Source organism: Protobothrops mucrosquamatus, unplaced genomic scaffold (assembly GCF_001527695.2).
Source record: "Protobothrops mucrosquamatus isolate PMUCROS unplaced genomic scaffold, P.Mucros_1.0 scaffold1669, whole genome shotgun sequence".
NCBI lineage: Eukaryota > Metazoa > Chordata > Lepidosauria > Squamata > Viperidae > Protobothrops > Protobothrops mucrosquamatus.
The window spans coordinates 72,530-86,690 of record NW_015387826.1 but is presented as its reverse complement, the minus strand read 5'-3'; the positions used below and the strand labels follow the sequence as shown (position 1 = coordinate 86,690).

Below are 14,161 nucleotides of genomic sequence, written 5' to 3'. Positions count from 1 at the left end.
TATCACGTTTTTCCTTTTTTTGGTCATCAAGTTTTTGACACCTTGCTAGGCGACTAACTGGTGGTACTCGGATATTGCCATATCCTAAAAGTGGTACAATGGGTGAAAAGGATGAAAAGCCCTGTGCTAGAGCATTATCAATCACAGAAAAAAAACAACCTCTGAACACTAATATACATCCATCCCCAACCAGAAAAATACACATATAATTATATTGGTTAATCTATAATACATCTCTTAACACCGCACAAATAATTTCTGAATGAGCCACCCAGCTAAACCACTATTTTATAGAAAATTAAGGGATCTGATAAAAAAAAACAGCCTTGAGTCTTTGACTGAAAGGTAAACATTTTTAATTTGAATAGCTGTCCTCATAAGTACACCTAAATTACTTACACAGAAACACTGACATATTTTTGAAGTACTATTAGGGTATTCCATTCAAGGCTTTTAATTTCAAGAAATATTCAATCAACTGGTTAACAAGGACAAAATATCTGCAAATCTATTTGGCTTGAATATGTTTTAATAGGCACTAAAATCCCTGCAGGTCTTCACTTCTGGGCTTCTAGCTAAGCAAATGTGTCACTCACTTTCTATGTTGAGAATGGTATTCAAGGCAACAGTTTATTTTTCAACATATACATGGTTAAATACCCAGAATATTTTTTTTAATCTCACAAATACTTTAAATCATACAAAAGAAAAGAGGATTCAATTTTACAATAATGCAACATTAACAACCTCTGTGAAAAGCAATTTAAAAATGCATTTGCTTCTTGGAATACAACCGCAGATACAAGTATGTGTCACAAATCTTTCCTCCTGTTGGCCCATGGCTATCAACCATAGAAAAAAGGAACCACTAAATTCAATTGAGTCCCAAGAGAATAAATAAATGAATTATGGACAATGAATTGCTGCCATTTAAAGATATTGAAGCATGATTAAAAACTGAGGAACACCTTATCCACATTTTCCTATTTCAGTTTATTATCTGGCAAGGACTATTACATTTAGAAAGACTTCTAAAAATAGCCACTGTTATTAAGTATAGGATAATATCAAGAAATGAATTGGCAAAGAAATTAGTTCTCTGCCATGCTGCAGCTGCCTTAAGACTTGTCAGTTTCCTTGTAGATGCTCCTACTGATTTAGAGATTGGAATATGTACATTTATATAGCAGATGTGATAACAGAGAGGTAAACAGCTGCATCAATTAGAATTAAAATCATCTTCGCAGCAATCCTAATGCTTAAATTGGAAAATTTAAGGTGTGGTCAAGCTAATCATCTGATACATGAATAAGTTTGAACAATTTAGTAAATTTCAGAATAGGAATAAATGAAACCACCAGCGAGAAAGCAAATGCACTTTTTAAATGATGCCACTTTTCACATCAGCATATTTAATTTCTTGCTAGATTGGATTAGTTGCTCAAAACATTAACGTTACCCTCTTCAGTGTTTTTTTTTCCAAAGTGAAATACAGCCAGTGCCCTGTTACCTTGCTCCCTTTTTCTCATACTACCTTTTAAAATAAAGCAGGAAGGGGTGGCCAGCAGCTGGTCCCGTCTCTTCTGCCCATGACAGCTGTATCCACTTCAGCATAAAGAAAAACAAGGATGCTAAATATACACATACTTCATTAAACAGCAAGGTTTCACAAAGAAAATCTTGTGGTTGAACACATAATAGAGTGCAACAGATTTTGAAGGAGTTTGCATTTCATTTACAGGAGAAATATTCAATCTGTTTCTAATTCAAGATGAGAGGAAGCCTCTTTTATTTTTCCAGGTTTAACATTCTTTGTGAAACCTCACTTTACATTATTTCACAACCCTCATGTCCCCAATTTACAGAAGTTTAAATATAAAGCATTTAAACAGAACAGACAGTTGATGCAGGGGAAACATGTGCTAGCCCCCAAACCAGCATGAGTTTGTCAGCAGAAAATCTTCCTTCACCCTAGATAGGAACAATTGCATAAATGTGTGGGGGATAATATTCATTTACTTTTTCCTTATTTCTGAAAACTTCAAACTGGCATGCCACTTTCATTTTAGTAGTTTAGTGAAATGCAGGTCCCACTTTAAGAGACCTACATGAGACTTTTAAAACTAAACAAAATTCACTAGACTAAAATATTTCTAGGTAGTCTTCAAAATGCATGCAGCGATGTAGTGAAAGAACACTGACATTACTAAAATGTCGGTTTATTTGCTTCCTTGCAGATAAGGACACATTATTATAGTAACTGAACAGCCAAGTATATGGACAAATAATCCATCTCTTGTGAACTGGAAAATCTTATAGCAATTGCCTCATTACTAAACGTTGTCAAAGCTGCGAAACTCAGTAGTTTACTCCACTAGAAAAGTCCAAGTTCTAAAGTAAATGTTGAGGTATATTTTATTTCTTTAAAGATATACTCACATTGCCTCAGTCAAAAACAATGGTCTTGATTCCCCTTTCACCACGCAACACATTGCTAAATGTACATTTAGCAGCATTTCCCCCCCCCCCATAATCCTAACCTATTAAAATATTACATAAAATAATGTCTACAAGTATCTCATCAGGAACATGCTAAAAATTTAGAATGACAGGGAAAAGTAGTGCCATTACTTGAAACTTGATTAATCAAAATTAACTGATTCTAGGAAATGCCTCCAGAGCTACTTCTAACTCCTGGGCCAGGCCAAATATTTTTGTAAAGAAAAACAGGCTAAGTACCAATGCAAACTGTCCGATACCACATTATGGGAATATTATGGATCCTTACCAGGTTGCGAGGTGGCAAACGACTGTTCTTTTAACCCCTACACAACGAAGCCTGGCAGGGCAAGCACCTAAAAGAGAAACTGTCAGAAAAGTTTAATAGTAATGTATAACAGATGCCTTACAATTTCACATGCATGTTTTGTTTTTTTTAAACTGCCTGCTGTGCATTATTACTATTTGGATGTTAAGTCTCTCCAGTGAAGACGTTGAAGTTTATGCATTTTATTTTCAGCTTCTTTTAAAGCAACAGAGCGGGCTAGATTATTTTTTTTTTAATCTATCCCACCGTTTATTCATTTCATGGGCCCATTCTTAACCACCACTGTCTACCTGCTTTCAAGGGTGCCCATGCTGCAGTTCAGTGACAAGAGCCGTTTTTTGATCAATGTGTGCCTGCAAACATTTCAGCCATGACAACACAACACCACTGCGGCCGTCCTGGACACCACCCCATCCTGACACGGCAAGATGATCTTCCAACACAAAGAGAGGGAAGTTTTGCATTTCTTCCTCCTCCACTAAAGCAAAAGCGGCTCTACCAACAAGCCAGTTTCATCATCACTTTCCCCATTTATCTAGGTTTTCTTTTTAAATCCTCTTCCTCTTCTCTGTCTGTCTCTCTCTCTCTCCTAACTGCATCCTCCGCTAGCACCCCCTGGATGACGGCAAGCAGGCCGAGACCCCCGAAGTATTTTTAAGTTCTGCGTAGGCCCGAAGAAGTGGAAATACTTGACCCTACATTTTGGAGATGAAGGAGGGGGCAGCAGCAGCAGGAGGAAGAAGAGGAGCGGCCGCCCAAGTCTCCGAGCTGGCCGCCCGCTTGGAGCAGAGAGAGCAAAACTCCACCGAAAGGTGGTCGCGGTCCACGTGGAGGCAAACGCCGCCGGGGCCGCCGGACGACGGGCGCAGCTTCTCCTCCGCCGGGTCTTCCGCCCGGACCGGGAGCGCGTAGTCGTGGTCGCCGGTCTCGCCGCAGGCTCCGGCCGCCGCCGCCGTCTCCTGGAAGAGGCTGGTGCTGACCCTCATGCGGAGGCCCAGGCTGCCGGCTCCGTCGCCGGCCAGGCGGCCGAGCAGGCGGCCCAAGGCGCTCTGGTTGGCCAGCACGGCCCTCAAGTAGCCCGTCTCCCGCTCCAGGTCGCGCAGGCGGCGGCAGAGGCCGCGGTTGCGGTCGCGCAGCTGCCGGTTCTCGGCGGCCAGGCCTTGCAGGCGCGTCTCCAGGCCCTGCACGTAGAGCTTCTTCTTCTGCCGGTTCAGACGCGCCGCCGCCGCCGCCTTCAGACGGTTGCTGCCCGGCCGCGCCGGCCTAGAAGAAGAAGACGAGCTCGAAGGCCGCGACGCCGACGCCTCCTCGGCCGGCGGACTCGCCCCGCCCCAGGTCGGAGGAGAAGAGGCCTCGCCGCCGCCGCCGCCGCCGCCCACCACCGCCGCCTCCAGCCAGGCGTCCAGCTCCAGCCCCGCCGGGAAGAGCAGCTCGCCCTCGTCCGGCTCCTCCAGGGAGTCCTCGGCCGCCATCGCGGCTGCCGCTTCGGTCTCCTCTTCGGTCCGCCGCTCGGCCGCCGGGCTTGGAAACGAGCAGGCCGCGGCCGGCTCTCCGGGCTTTCCCTGCCCCGACGAGGCCGCTAAGAGCTGGGCCAGGCTGTGGCGCATAACAGCGGCCGAGCCGAGCCGGTACTCCGGTCTCGGCTGGGATGAAACGGTGGGCCTTCCGGTCAGGCCCGCCTCAGCGCCGCTCTCCCCGAAGAGGGCGTGGGGAGGCGTTGGCGGCGCCCACCTTCGCCGCCGGCCTCGCCCGTCCTTCTTCACGCAGCGGCCTTCCCCAACCGCCCACGGCGCGACTGCGCCTGCGCACGCTCCGGCGCTCTTCCTGAGCCTTCTGGGAGTAGAAGTCCGGCAGGGGGAGAGGCGTGGCTTCAGGCGGGCTGCTGTTTAACGCGGAACCTATTGAAAATTAGAATAGAATAAAGCTGGAAGGGGCCTCGGAGGTCGTCTAGTCCAGCCCCCCCGCTCAAGCAGGAGAAAATTTAGTGGAGCAAATTTAGTGGCTCCCGAAACGCACAATGGGTGTACAACGTGTGACAATCTTTCTTGTTCCTTTAGAACAGGGGTCTTCAAACTTGGCTCTTTTGTGACTTGTGGACTTCAACTCCCAGAATTCCTCAGCCAGCGTGCCTGGCTGAGGAATTCTGGGAGCTGAAGTCCACAAGTCATAAAAGGGCCAAGTTGGAAGACCCCTGCTTTTTAGAACTTTATATGTTTTTTGAAAACATAAAATTGGGCAAGTGGTAGCGAACAGCGGACTATTGTTTTATGGATTTTGTTATTAGAGTGTTTTAGTCTGAGCTGCCTGTTGGATGTGTTTAGCTGTTCTTACGTGGTTTTTTTAGTTTTGGGCAATGCCCGGAGTTCAATGGAATTGAACTGCCAATTCAAATCAAATCAAACCAAGCACTGCAAGTCAAAGGAAAAAAATTATTACAACTATGTACCTCAGGAAACTGATAATATTACAAAACAAGACAATTGGAAGGTTGTGAGCAAGAGAATTGTAATAACTATCAAAGTTATACCTAGAAAATGCCATTGACATAATTCATATAGCAGCGTACCTGCTCAAGAGTCAAATATAATTTTGCAGAATTGTTGCCATGACAACAATGGATGCTCAAAGGGGGGGGGGAAATACCCAGGGCTGAAAGCATACACCTCAAAAATTTGAAGAAAAAAAAACCCCAAAAGGATTTCTTGTTAAATTAAAAAAAAATGGAAGATGAACCAAATCATATGGAGCACTGGAATAGGACTTTGCTCAGGATCCCAAAATGTCTACAGCAGGGGTCTCCAATCCCCAGCCTGTGGGATGCCAGCAACCGGTCCACACAAACAAGCAAAGCCCCATCCGTGGGATGCAGGCAGCACACAAAACCAGGTACCCTCTGTTCTGTGGAAAAACCTTTCTCCACGGAACTAGTCCTGGTGCCCAAAAGGTTGGGGACCTCTGGTCTAGAGCCGATCCTGAAAATAGAGGTCTCTGTGCCCAGAAAGTCTTAGACGATACTCATTTCACACATCCTCTATGATTAGAAGACAAAGTTAGTTCATGACTGGTCGAAAGCTATAGGAACTGTGGGAAGTCAGAGCCCCAGAGAAGGAAATATTAAAAGGGCAGAAATATATATTTCCTCAAAAGTATTTTAAAAAAGCAGAAACCAACTTTGGCTCCAAATCTCTCTGCCCCAAGCAAGACCTAGCCCCATACAAATGCAGATGTAAAACCATCAGAAAGTTGAAGCCAGAGCAATCAAGAGAAAATCTGCATGCCCCACCCAAACTCTAGGAGTCATTAGCCCCATCACCTGGGAAGCAGAATATGATAATAGGATTAAACCACAGATATCAAGGCCTAGAAAAACACTCAGAAATATCCTCAAAGTTCATGCCACAGGAACAGGAAACTATTCCAAACAGGGCTAGAGGGGGTATAAAAAACCTTCTACCCATGTGCTCAGTCTCTTTCTTCTCCTCTGCTCCTTGCAAGGACCATCTTTCTTCTGCAATAAACTGTAATCTTCTTCCCAAAGCAGTCGCCATGTTTGCTTATTTATTCCCGGCTTGGATGAACCAGGATGAAGACTTACTTCTATCAGAACTGAATGGAATTTCTAAGGAATATGGCAAGCGAAAGTTAAATTTTAATCTTTCTGACAACTTTTGGGTTTTGACAATTAAGTGGGTTACTGCTATAGAAATGGCTAGTAGTTACTATCTGGTATAATTAAAAAGTTAATATCTCAAAGATGCTTTTTCATGAGGCAACTGGACTTCCTTGTTTTTCTTTGAAGACGTTTTGCTTCTCATCCAAGAAGCTTCTTCAGCTCTGACTGGAGGGTGAGGGAGAGTCAGTCAGAGCTGAAGAAGCTTCTTGGATGAGAAGCGAAATGTCTTCAAAGAAAAACAAGAAAGTCCAATTGCCTCATGAAAAAAGCATCTTTGGGACAACCATGACCTGGATGACTGAGAATCTCCGTAAAAAGTTGATACTATAACTTCATTGACATACCTGAATGCACCAACAAATTTGCAAGTTACTGCTTTTTTATAAATTTCTTTTTCCCTCTTCCATCACTTCATTTCCTCTATCCCACTTCCTTTTTTTTCCATTCTTTATTTTTATTTGTATTTTATATTAAGAAAAAAAAACTTTTAGTAAAAAATATATTTAAAACATATGGCAAGCGACAGACAAGATCTCAGGAGTTGTAATCAAATTTTTCCAGTAATAATGGATCACTGAAATCCCTAAATGCAGCCACTAGATCGGTAATAGGCCAGGCTAAGTGTTTTCCGTGAATATAATTGAAGCATAGTTACAGAGATTAAAAACTTACATTCTATTTCTATTATGTTCTAAGCCATAGTCTGGTTTAATTATTTTGACTTTCCTCTGTGATGGGAACCAAGACCTCTTAAATTTGTCAACCGTGGTTCATAGCTCAGCATTTTGTTTGAATCCAGCAAAAATATGGCTTATTCAATGAACCGTAGTTAAACACTGTCAGCTTTCTTTCAATATCAGAAGATTTTCCTCAAAACATCTTGCTGCCTGTTTGGAAACTAGCTCCTCAACAAGGCACTTCCTTCACCTTATGGCTGTTGCATTGCTCCTTATCCTGTTTGTAAAATCCTGGGGTTTGTAGAATCAAAAAAGGAGCCATTGAGCAATGCAGGAAGCTATATTTAAACACTAATAGCTGCCTTGGTTCTACCTCAGCGGTTCTACCTCAGCGGTTCTACCTGTGGGTCACGACCCCTTTGGGGTCGCCTAACCTCCTGCGGCTCTGGAGCCTCCTCCGCCATTTGCAGAGAGAGAGAGAGACAGAGAGGCACTTGCGCTTCCCTTCTCTCTCTCTTTTTTTCTTTCTCTCTCATGCAGACTTGTCCCCTCGCAGAGGTCCTGATTGGCCCTGCAGCCGGGTGCCCTGTCCCCTGGGAGAAGTGTGGCCAGGAAGGCCCTTTCCCTGGCTGGCCCCTCCGAAGTGCACGTGGCCGGGGAACCGTGCAGGGAAGTCCTGGGATCCCTGCAGAGCCTCCGCTGAGCGGGCCAGCCCTCCCGCAAAGCATTAGGAAGGTTGAGAACCACTGGTCTACCTGAACATATCTAGAAACAGGGAGTAGTGATTCAGTGGTTAAAGATGCTGAACCTATCAGCTGGAAAGCTGACAGCCTGGGTTTGAGATCCGAGCTCCGTGCAATGGGGTATGCTCCCATTCCTTGCACCAGCAGTTCGAAAGCATGCAATTGCGAGTAGATAAATAGGTACCACTTTGGTCGAAGGTAACAGTGTTCTGTGCTCCTTGGCGTAGAGCAGGGGTCCCCAACCTGTGGGCTGCAGCCACCAGGCTGCAGGACAGGGGGGCCAATACACACCCGTGTGCTCACCCCCTCACTTGTGCTGGTGCCACGGCTGCGGGGGCACAAAAACAGGATGCCGTACCATGGGTGTGAAAATATGCCATTGCCACCATGCCTCAGGGCACAAAAACGCCGCTGCAACACAGGGTGCAAAAAGTACCGCCGCCGTGTTGCAAGGCACAAAACAGCCACCACCGCGTCACGGGACACAAAAACAAGGTGCTGTGCCATGCAAGAACAGGGCAGTGCTAGCGAGTATCACATGGGCACTAACCCCACCCCGTTTGCGGCACGCACATGTTTGCGGCCCCGTGCGCACATGTGCACATGTGCACAATGCTTCCTCCTCTCTTTTCCTCCGGTCCGCCAACCGACAAAGGTTGGTGACCTCGGCATAGAGTCATGAGATGCTGGCTCCCTCAGCTAAGAAATGACATGAACACTGCCCCTAGAGTTGCACACAACTGGACAGGGGAAACCTTTACAAGTTTACCTTTATCTAGGAAAGGGGGGACCACTACCAGGCAGAGCTATTTGAACTGATCCAGGATTCCCAAACTGCGACCCTCGAACAGGCAATCAACTTCGTCAAAGACGAATTCCTGGAGTTTAGGTTCTGCGATTGTCCAGATCAACCGGTTCTGGCTCCAAGCACCAAATCCAGCAGCAGCAGGCACTCAACCAACTCCTGCCCCATTGATACTGTCTGTCCTGGTGGTGCTAGTGGCCCCAGTGGCACCTGTCACTCTGCCAGCACCAGGGGCAGCCGTTCCCCTAGCACAGGTCACCTTCCCAGGTCAGGGAGGGTGCCAACCACCAGGATTAGGTGTTCCCAATGAATCCCACTGCTCCGCTACCTCTACCGCCAGGAAGATTTTCCTAACATCCACCTGAAATCCGTCTTCTAAATTCAGTTCCATCCAGAATTGTGGCTACAGGTAGTCCTTATGACCACCAAAAATATTTTCTGTGGCTAAGCCAGGTGGTTATTAAATGAGTCACGCCTGACTTTACCCACCTGTGTTACCACAATTGTTAGCAAATCACTGCAGTTGTTAAATGAATCACACAGTCCTTCAACAAAGCCGGCTTCCCCCATTCACGTTGCTGGTTTAGAAGCCAGCAGGGAAGGTCGCAAATGGTGATCACATGACCCCGGGACACTGCATGCTGGTTGCCAAGCACCCAACTTTTGATCATGTGACCATGGGGATGCGGCCACAGTCCTATGCGCGAAGACCCGTCGTATCTTCGAGCAGTCGCTAAACGAATGGTTGAAAGTCGAGGACTACCTGCAGGCCAGTCAGCAGCATCTTAAAATGCTTTTAGTATAACCCAAGCGACTCCGGGACAAAAATAAACATGTTAGAAATGGCACGAAGGTTTAAATGCAAATTCTCGACTTCGGACTGGAAAGTGTTATTATCCTGACACATTTATTGTTAAGATATTCTAAGTATTCAACATCTCTCTGGGCTGAGTGGTCAACATAGCGATGGCAACAACCCACGAGTGATCATTCTATCTAACTCTGAATAAAAGGTGTTATATTTAGCAACTACGTTAGGAAAAAACACCCCGATCTCTTAAAAGGTGAGTCTTTCCTTAAAAGAAGGCTTCAAGATGGACAGGAAACCTTAACTATGCTCATTAAGCCATAAAGTGACGCAGTTTGGTATTTAACTCTTTCTCTTTGTTCAGCAATTCTGTGCTGTGCTTCCTGTAAGCTTCAAAGTGCATCCGGAGCTCCGAGTAGGCTTGTTCTGCCCCCTCAAGACGGCGCTTTAGATCTCTAACTCGTAGGTTACTGTCCACCATTGCAGCTTCTGTCTCAAACTGTAGTTCGGCTGCCTGCTTGGCCTTCTCCATATCCTCCGCCTTCTTCTCTAGCTGAAGGATCTCCCGTTGCTTTTCCTGAAGCACCTTGCCTCTCTCCATGGCCAGGTTCAGCAGGTCCTCCTTCTCCTTTGTGAGCACCTCCAGCTTAGCTTGCAGGCCGCTCTCAGCTTCTCTGAGCTGGCTCTCTGCTTGTTCCAGTTGGTTAAGGACCCGTTTCTGCTTCTTCTCCAAGACGTCCAGTTGCCTTTTCAAAGAGTCTGTTTCCTTGGTGTAGACTCTGGTTTGTTCTTTCTGGGCCTCCAGAAGTTCTTTCTCTCGATCTTCGGCTGAACGACAGTGCTGTTGATAACTTTTCTTCAAGGCCTCCATGTCCGTGGAAAGTTTCTTGAACTGAGAAGAAATCTGGGCCAGCTCTGCTTCTTTATCTTTCAGAGGCTGGCTGAAGAGGCTTTCGTTCTCTTGACGCAGGTGGCTGTTTTCTTCTCGGAGTTGCTTATTCTGTCGTTTGTGCTCGTCTTTGAAGCGGATCATTTCTTCGTGGTTGGCAGCCAGGTCCATAAAGCGCTGTTCCAGATGCTGGATGCGTCGTGTCTGATTCTCCAGCCTCAAAGCATCTCCCATTCTCGTCTCCTCCAGCTCGGCGTTGATCTGTTCCAGCGTCTTGCAGCGCAACAGTTGGTCGTCAGCTCGTTTCTTGAGGATACAGATCAACTGAGACTGTTCGTTGAGGCGCGAACGCAGCAGGGCCTTCTCGCCTTTCTCCTCATCAGAAAGACCATGGAGCTTCTCCAGCTGGTCAAAAGGATCTCCCATGCTCCATTCTAGCTCTCCTTCCATCTCTTTGGATATTTTCGGATTCTTCCCGTCCTGAGGCATATCAAGAAACGATTTTTCTTGCTGTTCCAGACACAAGTTCCCCAGTAGCTTTCTTCAGGTGAACATTCAAAAATTCTGGACTGCCCTTCAGAAGTTCAATGGCTCCAAATGACAGTTGGTGGAGAAATTCCAAGAATTCTGTGACATCACAAGCTTAGAAGGCCCCAGCTTTCCAGAACCAACCTATTAGTTTTCTCCTATGTCTTGATCCTCTTGCCTTTTTCACTGTAGATGAAAAACATCCGTTTGTGTTCAACAGAGAAATGATGTAACTCTTCAGTGTAATCAGGGACAAAAGAAACAGCATGAAATCAATCCATATCTAGTAGATTTTAAGTTGGGTCAGTTCTTGTTATCAGTCAATTCCCAATAAACAATACTCTTAAGAACAGGCAAATGTTCATCTTTTCAACTGGTGCCTTCTCAAATCTTCTCGAAGACAAACTTTTCAAGAGATGCTTTTGCGGCCTTCCAAAACCTGTTTATTCAAAAACACAAGAGAAAGGAGAAGATGACCGTGCTTCCTTGACTCCCCTTAATTCAAAAGCTGCTTTACCTCCATTTCAAGGTGTCCCAATATGCTGGGATTTCTGTGGAATACAGGTAGTCCTCGATTTACAACAGTTCTTTTAGTGACCGTTCAAAATTACAACGGTACTGAAAAAAGTGACTTAGGACCAGCTTTTACACTTATGACCATTTCAGCATCCCCACGGTCATGGGATCAAAATTCAACCGGTTGGCAACTGACTCATATTTATGACGGGTGCAATGTCCCAGGGTCACCTTTTGCAACCTTCTGACAAGCAAAGTCAATGAGGAAGCCAGATTCACTTAACAACCATGTTACTAACAGTTACAGTGATTCACAAAGTCGTAAAGAAGGATAAAATTCACATAACAACTGTCTTACTTAGCAACAGAAATTTTGGACTCAGTTGTGGTTGTAAGTTGAGGACTACCTGTATATAAAAAAGTTCTTAAAGGATTGCCAACTTTCATAAATATTTACTCAAAAACATCCCACTCTATTTATTGGGATTTCCCTCTGCTTTGTGAATGCTGAGTAGCTCTGGAAATAGGGGAAATTATTGTTGCTTGCTTTCTGCATCAAGGTTGGGATTTTTCTATCCAAACTCTAATCCAGGGATTGGCTGGCTGAGGAATTCTGGGAGTTGAAGTCCGCAAGTCATGAAGGGGCCATAGTTCCCTCATGCTGACTCAGGAATTCTGGAAGTTGAAGTCCTCAAGTCATGAAGGGGCCATAGTTCCCCCATGCTGGCTGAGGAATTCTGGGAGTTGAAGTCCACAAGTCATAAAAGGGCCAAGTTTGAAGTCCCCCCCTGTTCTAATCCAATCTGAGCTGTAGTTTTCAAACTATAAAGATGCCACCTGTTGAAGCTCTACTCAGGAAGAGGATTAAGGACTAAAGGGGGGGAGGGGAAACCAAGGAAGCAATATATTATGTAGTTTGGATTTTTTTAAAAAATAAGGTAAGTTCCAGATAAATGTCACCGTGCAACTTCTTTTCCTTCTCTCCTAGCAAATATTTAACATATATATTTTTTTCTAATCACGTCTAATGTGTATTAGACTCCCTTATTCAACAATCAGAGATTCCACTCAATGAACATATATTATAATGGGGGTGGGAGCTAAGTCTTTGTCCTTTGTCATGCTTGTTCTTTAATCCTAGAAGCTTAGTTACTGTAAATTAGTGTCTCTAGATAAAACAGTGTAATTGTTAAAAACCAAAAATAGCTCAACATAGATACTACAATGCTCTTTCCTGGAATCAATATAATAGAGAATTCTTTAGGAAACACTCCATCATGTTAAGTAGACTGCCTATTTACAATGAAAAGGCATCTACAGAGCAGATGGAGCTTTCTAGAGGAAGCACAGGGGGAAAAACGTGCTTACAAAGAATATAGAACATAGAATAATAAAATTGGAAGGGACCTTGGAGGTCTTCTAGTCCAACCCCATGTCCATGGCAGGAGATCCTATACTATTCCAGACAAATGGCTGTTCAATCTCTTCTTACAAACCTCCAGTGATGGAGCACCCACAACTTCTGGAGGCAAGCCGTTCCTCTGATTAATTATTGTCACTGATAGGAGATTTCTCCTTAATTTGAAATTTCAAATTAATTTTGAAAAAATGTTTAATACTCTCATAGTTAAACAATTAAGACCTGGACGTGAGACTAATAAACATTAATGCAAACTCACCTGATTTTGTCCGCTTCTCCGTTTTTGCCATCGTTGTTTGAGCTACAGGTCCTGGATTTGATCATTTTTACACATATCCATTTCATTTAGAGAATTATTAGAACGAAAGATTACATTAGATCAGTAAACTCTCTCCTTACCATGTTTTTATTCTCTGACTCTTTTGAAATGTCCTGACGCTCTTCTTGAGTTTGCATCTCCCTGGAAACCTAGACTGCAAACAGACTCTAGCTGTTCTTTTTAAAGCCAGAGACTTTTATCTTGCTTTCAAAAGAAATTCCCAAAGGGGGGGGGGAATGAAAGTTTTGGCTGTCCCTACATGCAACAGACGTTTCCTTTCCGGGAAAGCCAGCAGATATATTTTATCTCTACAACACCAGATTGTAACTCTTGAAGACTACTGCTGACCGGACAATTAATTAAGAAAGTAATAAAGGTGAAACACTGAAACGTATGAAACATAAAAGCTGGCGTTACGGTTTGACAGGTGTACCGCCCCAGTCAAACTCCCCACCTGACGCTGTCCCCGGAGCGGGTTGCGCCCGGCCCGCACCGGGCGCTTGGAACCAGAAGCGAGAGCCCCTCACCGGGTAAGTGAAAAAACGATGGTGTTCTCCAAACACTTGCAGCAGAGAAGCTGTGTACGGCCCGGGGCTCCTCAGATGCCCTCCGCTTCCCAGAGGTGGTGGAGGTGGCGGAGGTGGCGTACAATAATTCTGTGCACAGCAGCACCGGTTACAATACTGTGGGCACAGTAAAGTACTGTGTCCACCGCACTTGCTTTAACCGCTTCGACTTCACTCTAAAGTACATACCTGGAGGAAAGAACTTCCTAGCTGATGCGCTATCCCGGCTACCCCAATACAAGAGCGAACGAGAAGAGGTTAACGAGGCAATTATCCCCAATCCACAACCTGCCAATCAACTTGCACCTCGCAGGGTCCCCAACCCTGATGACCCTGGAGCGAAGAAAATAAAACGAGAACTCCTCACCGACCAATGGTTCAAAGATAATC

At 45.0% G+C, this 14,161-nt stretch overlaps 2 protein-coding genes across 2 annotated transcripts; both read right to left on the bottom strand.

The window, feature by feature from the left end:
- Positions 1 to 2,727: 2,727 nt before the first annotated feature.
- On the bottom strand, positions 2,728 to 4,434 carry CREBZF (CREB/ATF bZIP transcription factor). The gene is made up of 2 exons (XM_015822756.2): positions 3,527 to 4,434; positions 2,728 to 2,867 (listed from the first exon to the last, which is right to left on the bottom strand). The coding sequence occupies exons 1-2, from the start codon at positions 4,432 to 4,434 to the stop codon at positions 2,819 to 2,821; spliced, it is 957 nt and encodes a 318-aa protein (XP_015678242.2). The 3' UTR covers positions 2,728 to 2,818.
- A 5,192-nt stretch (positions 4,435 to 9,626) lies between these two features.
- Positions 9,627 to 11,234, bottom strand: CCDC89 (coiled-coil domain containing 89). The gene has a single exon (XM_015822758.1). It carries the CDS (start codon positions 10,909 to 10,911, stop codon positions 9,847 to 9,849), a length of 1,065 nt encoding a protein of 354 aa, XP_015678244.1. The 5' UTR covers positions 10,912 to 11,234; the 3' UTR covers positions 9,627 to 9,846.
- Positions 11,235 to 14,161: the final 2,927 nt, after the last annotated feature.

Bases quoted from the DNA above. Each gene is read 5' to 3' on its own strand.
- CREBZF (XM_015822756.2), bottom strand. From the start codon at position 4,434: ATGCGCCACAGCCTGGCCCAGCTCTTAGCGGCCTCGTCGGGGCAGGGA. The intron at 2,868-3,526 runs GTAGGGTCAAGT...CTTTTCTGACAG, and splicing joins CCCTCCTTCATCTCCAAAAT to TTTCTCTTTTAGGTGCTTGC.
- CCDC89 (XM_015822758.1), bottom strand. From the start codon at position 10,911: ATGCCTCAGGACGGGAAGAATCCGAAAATATCCAAAGAGATGGAAGGA.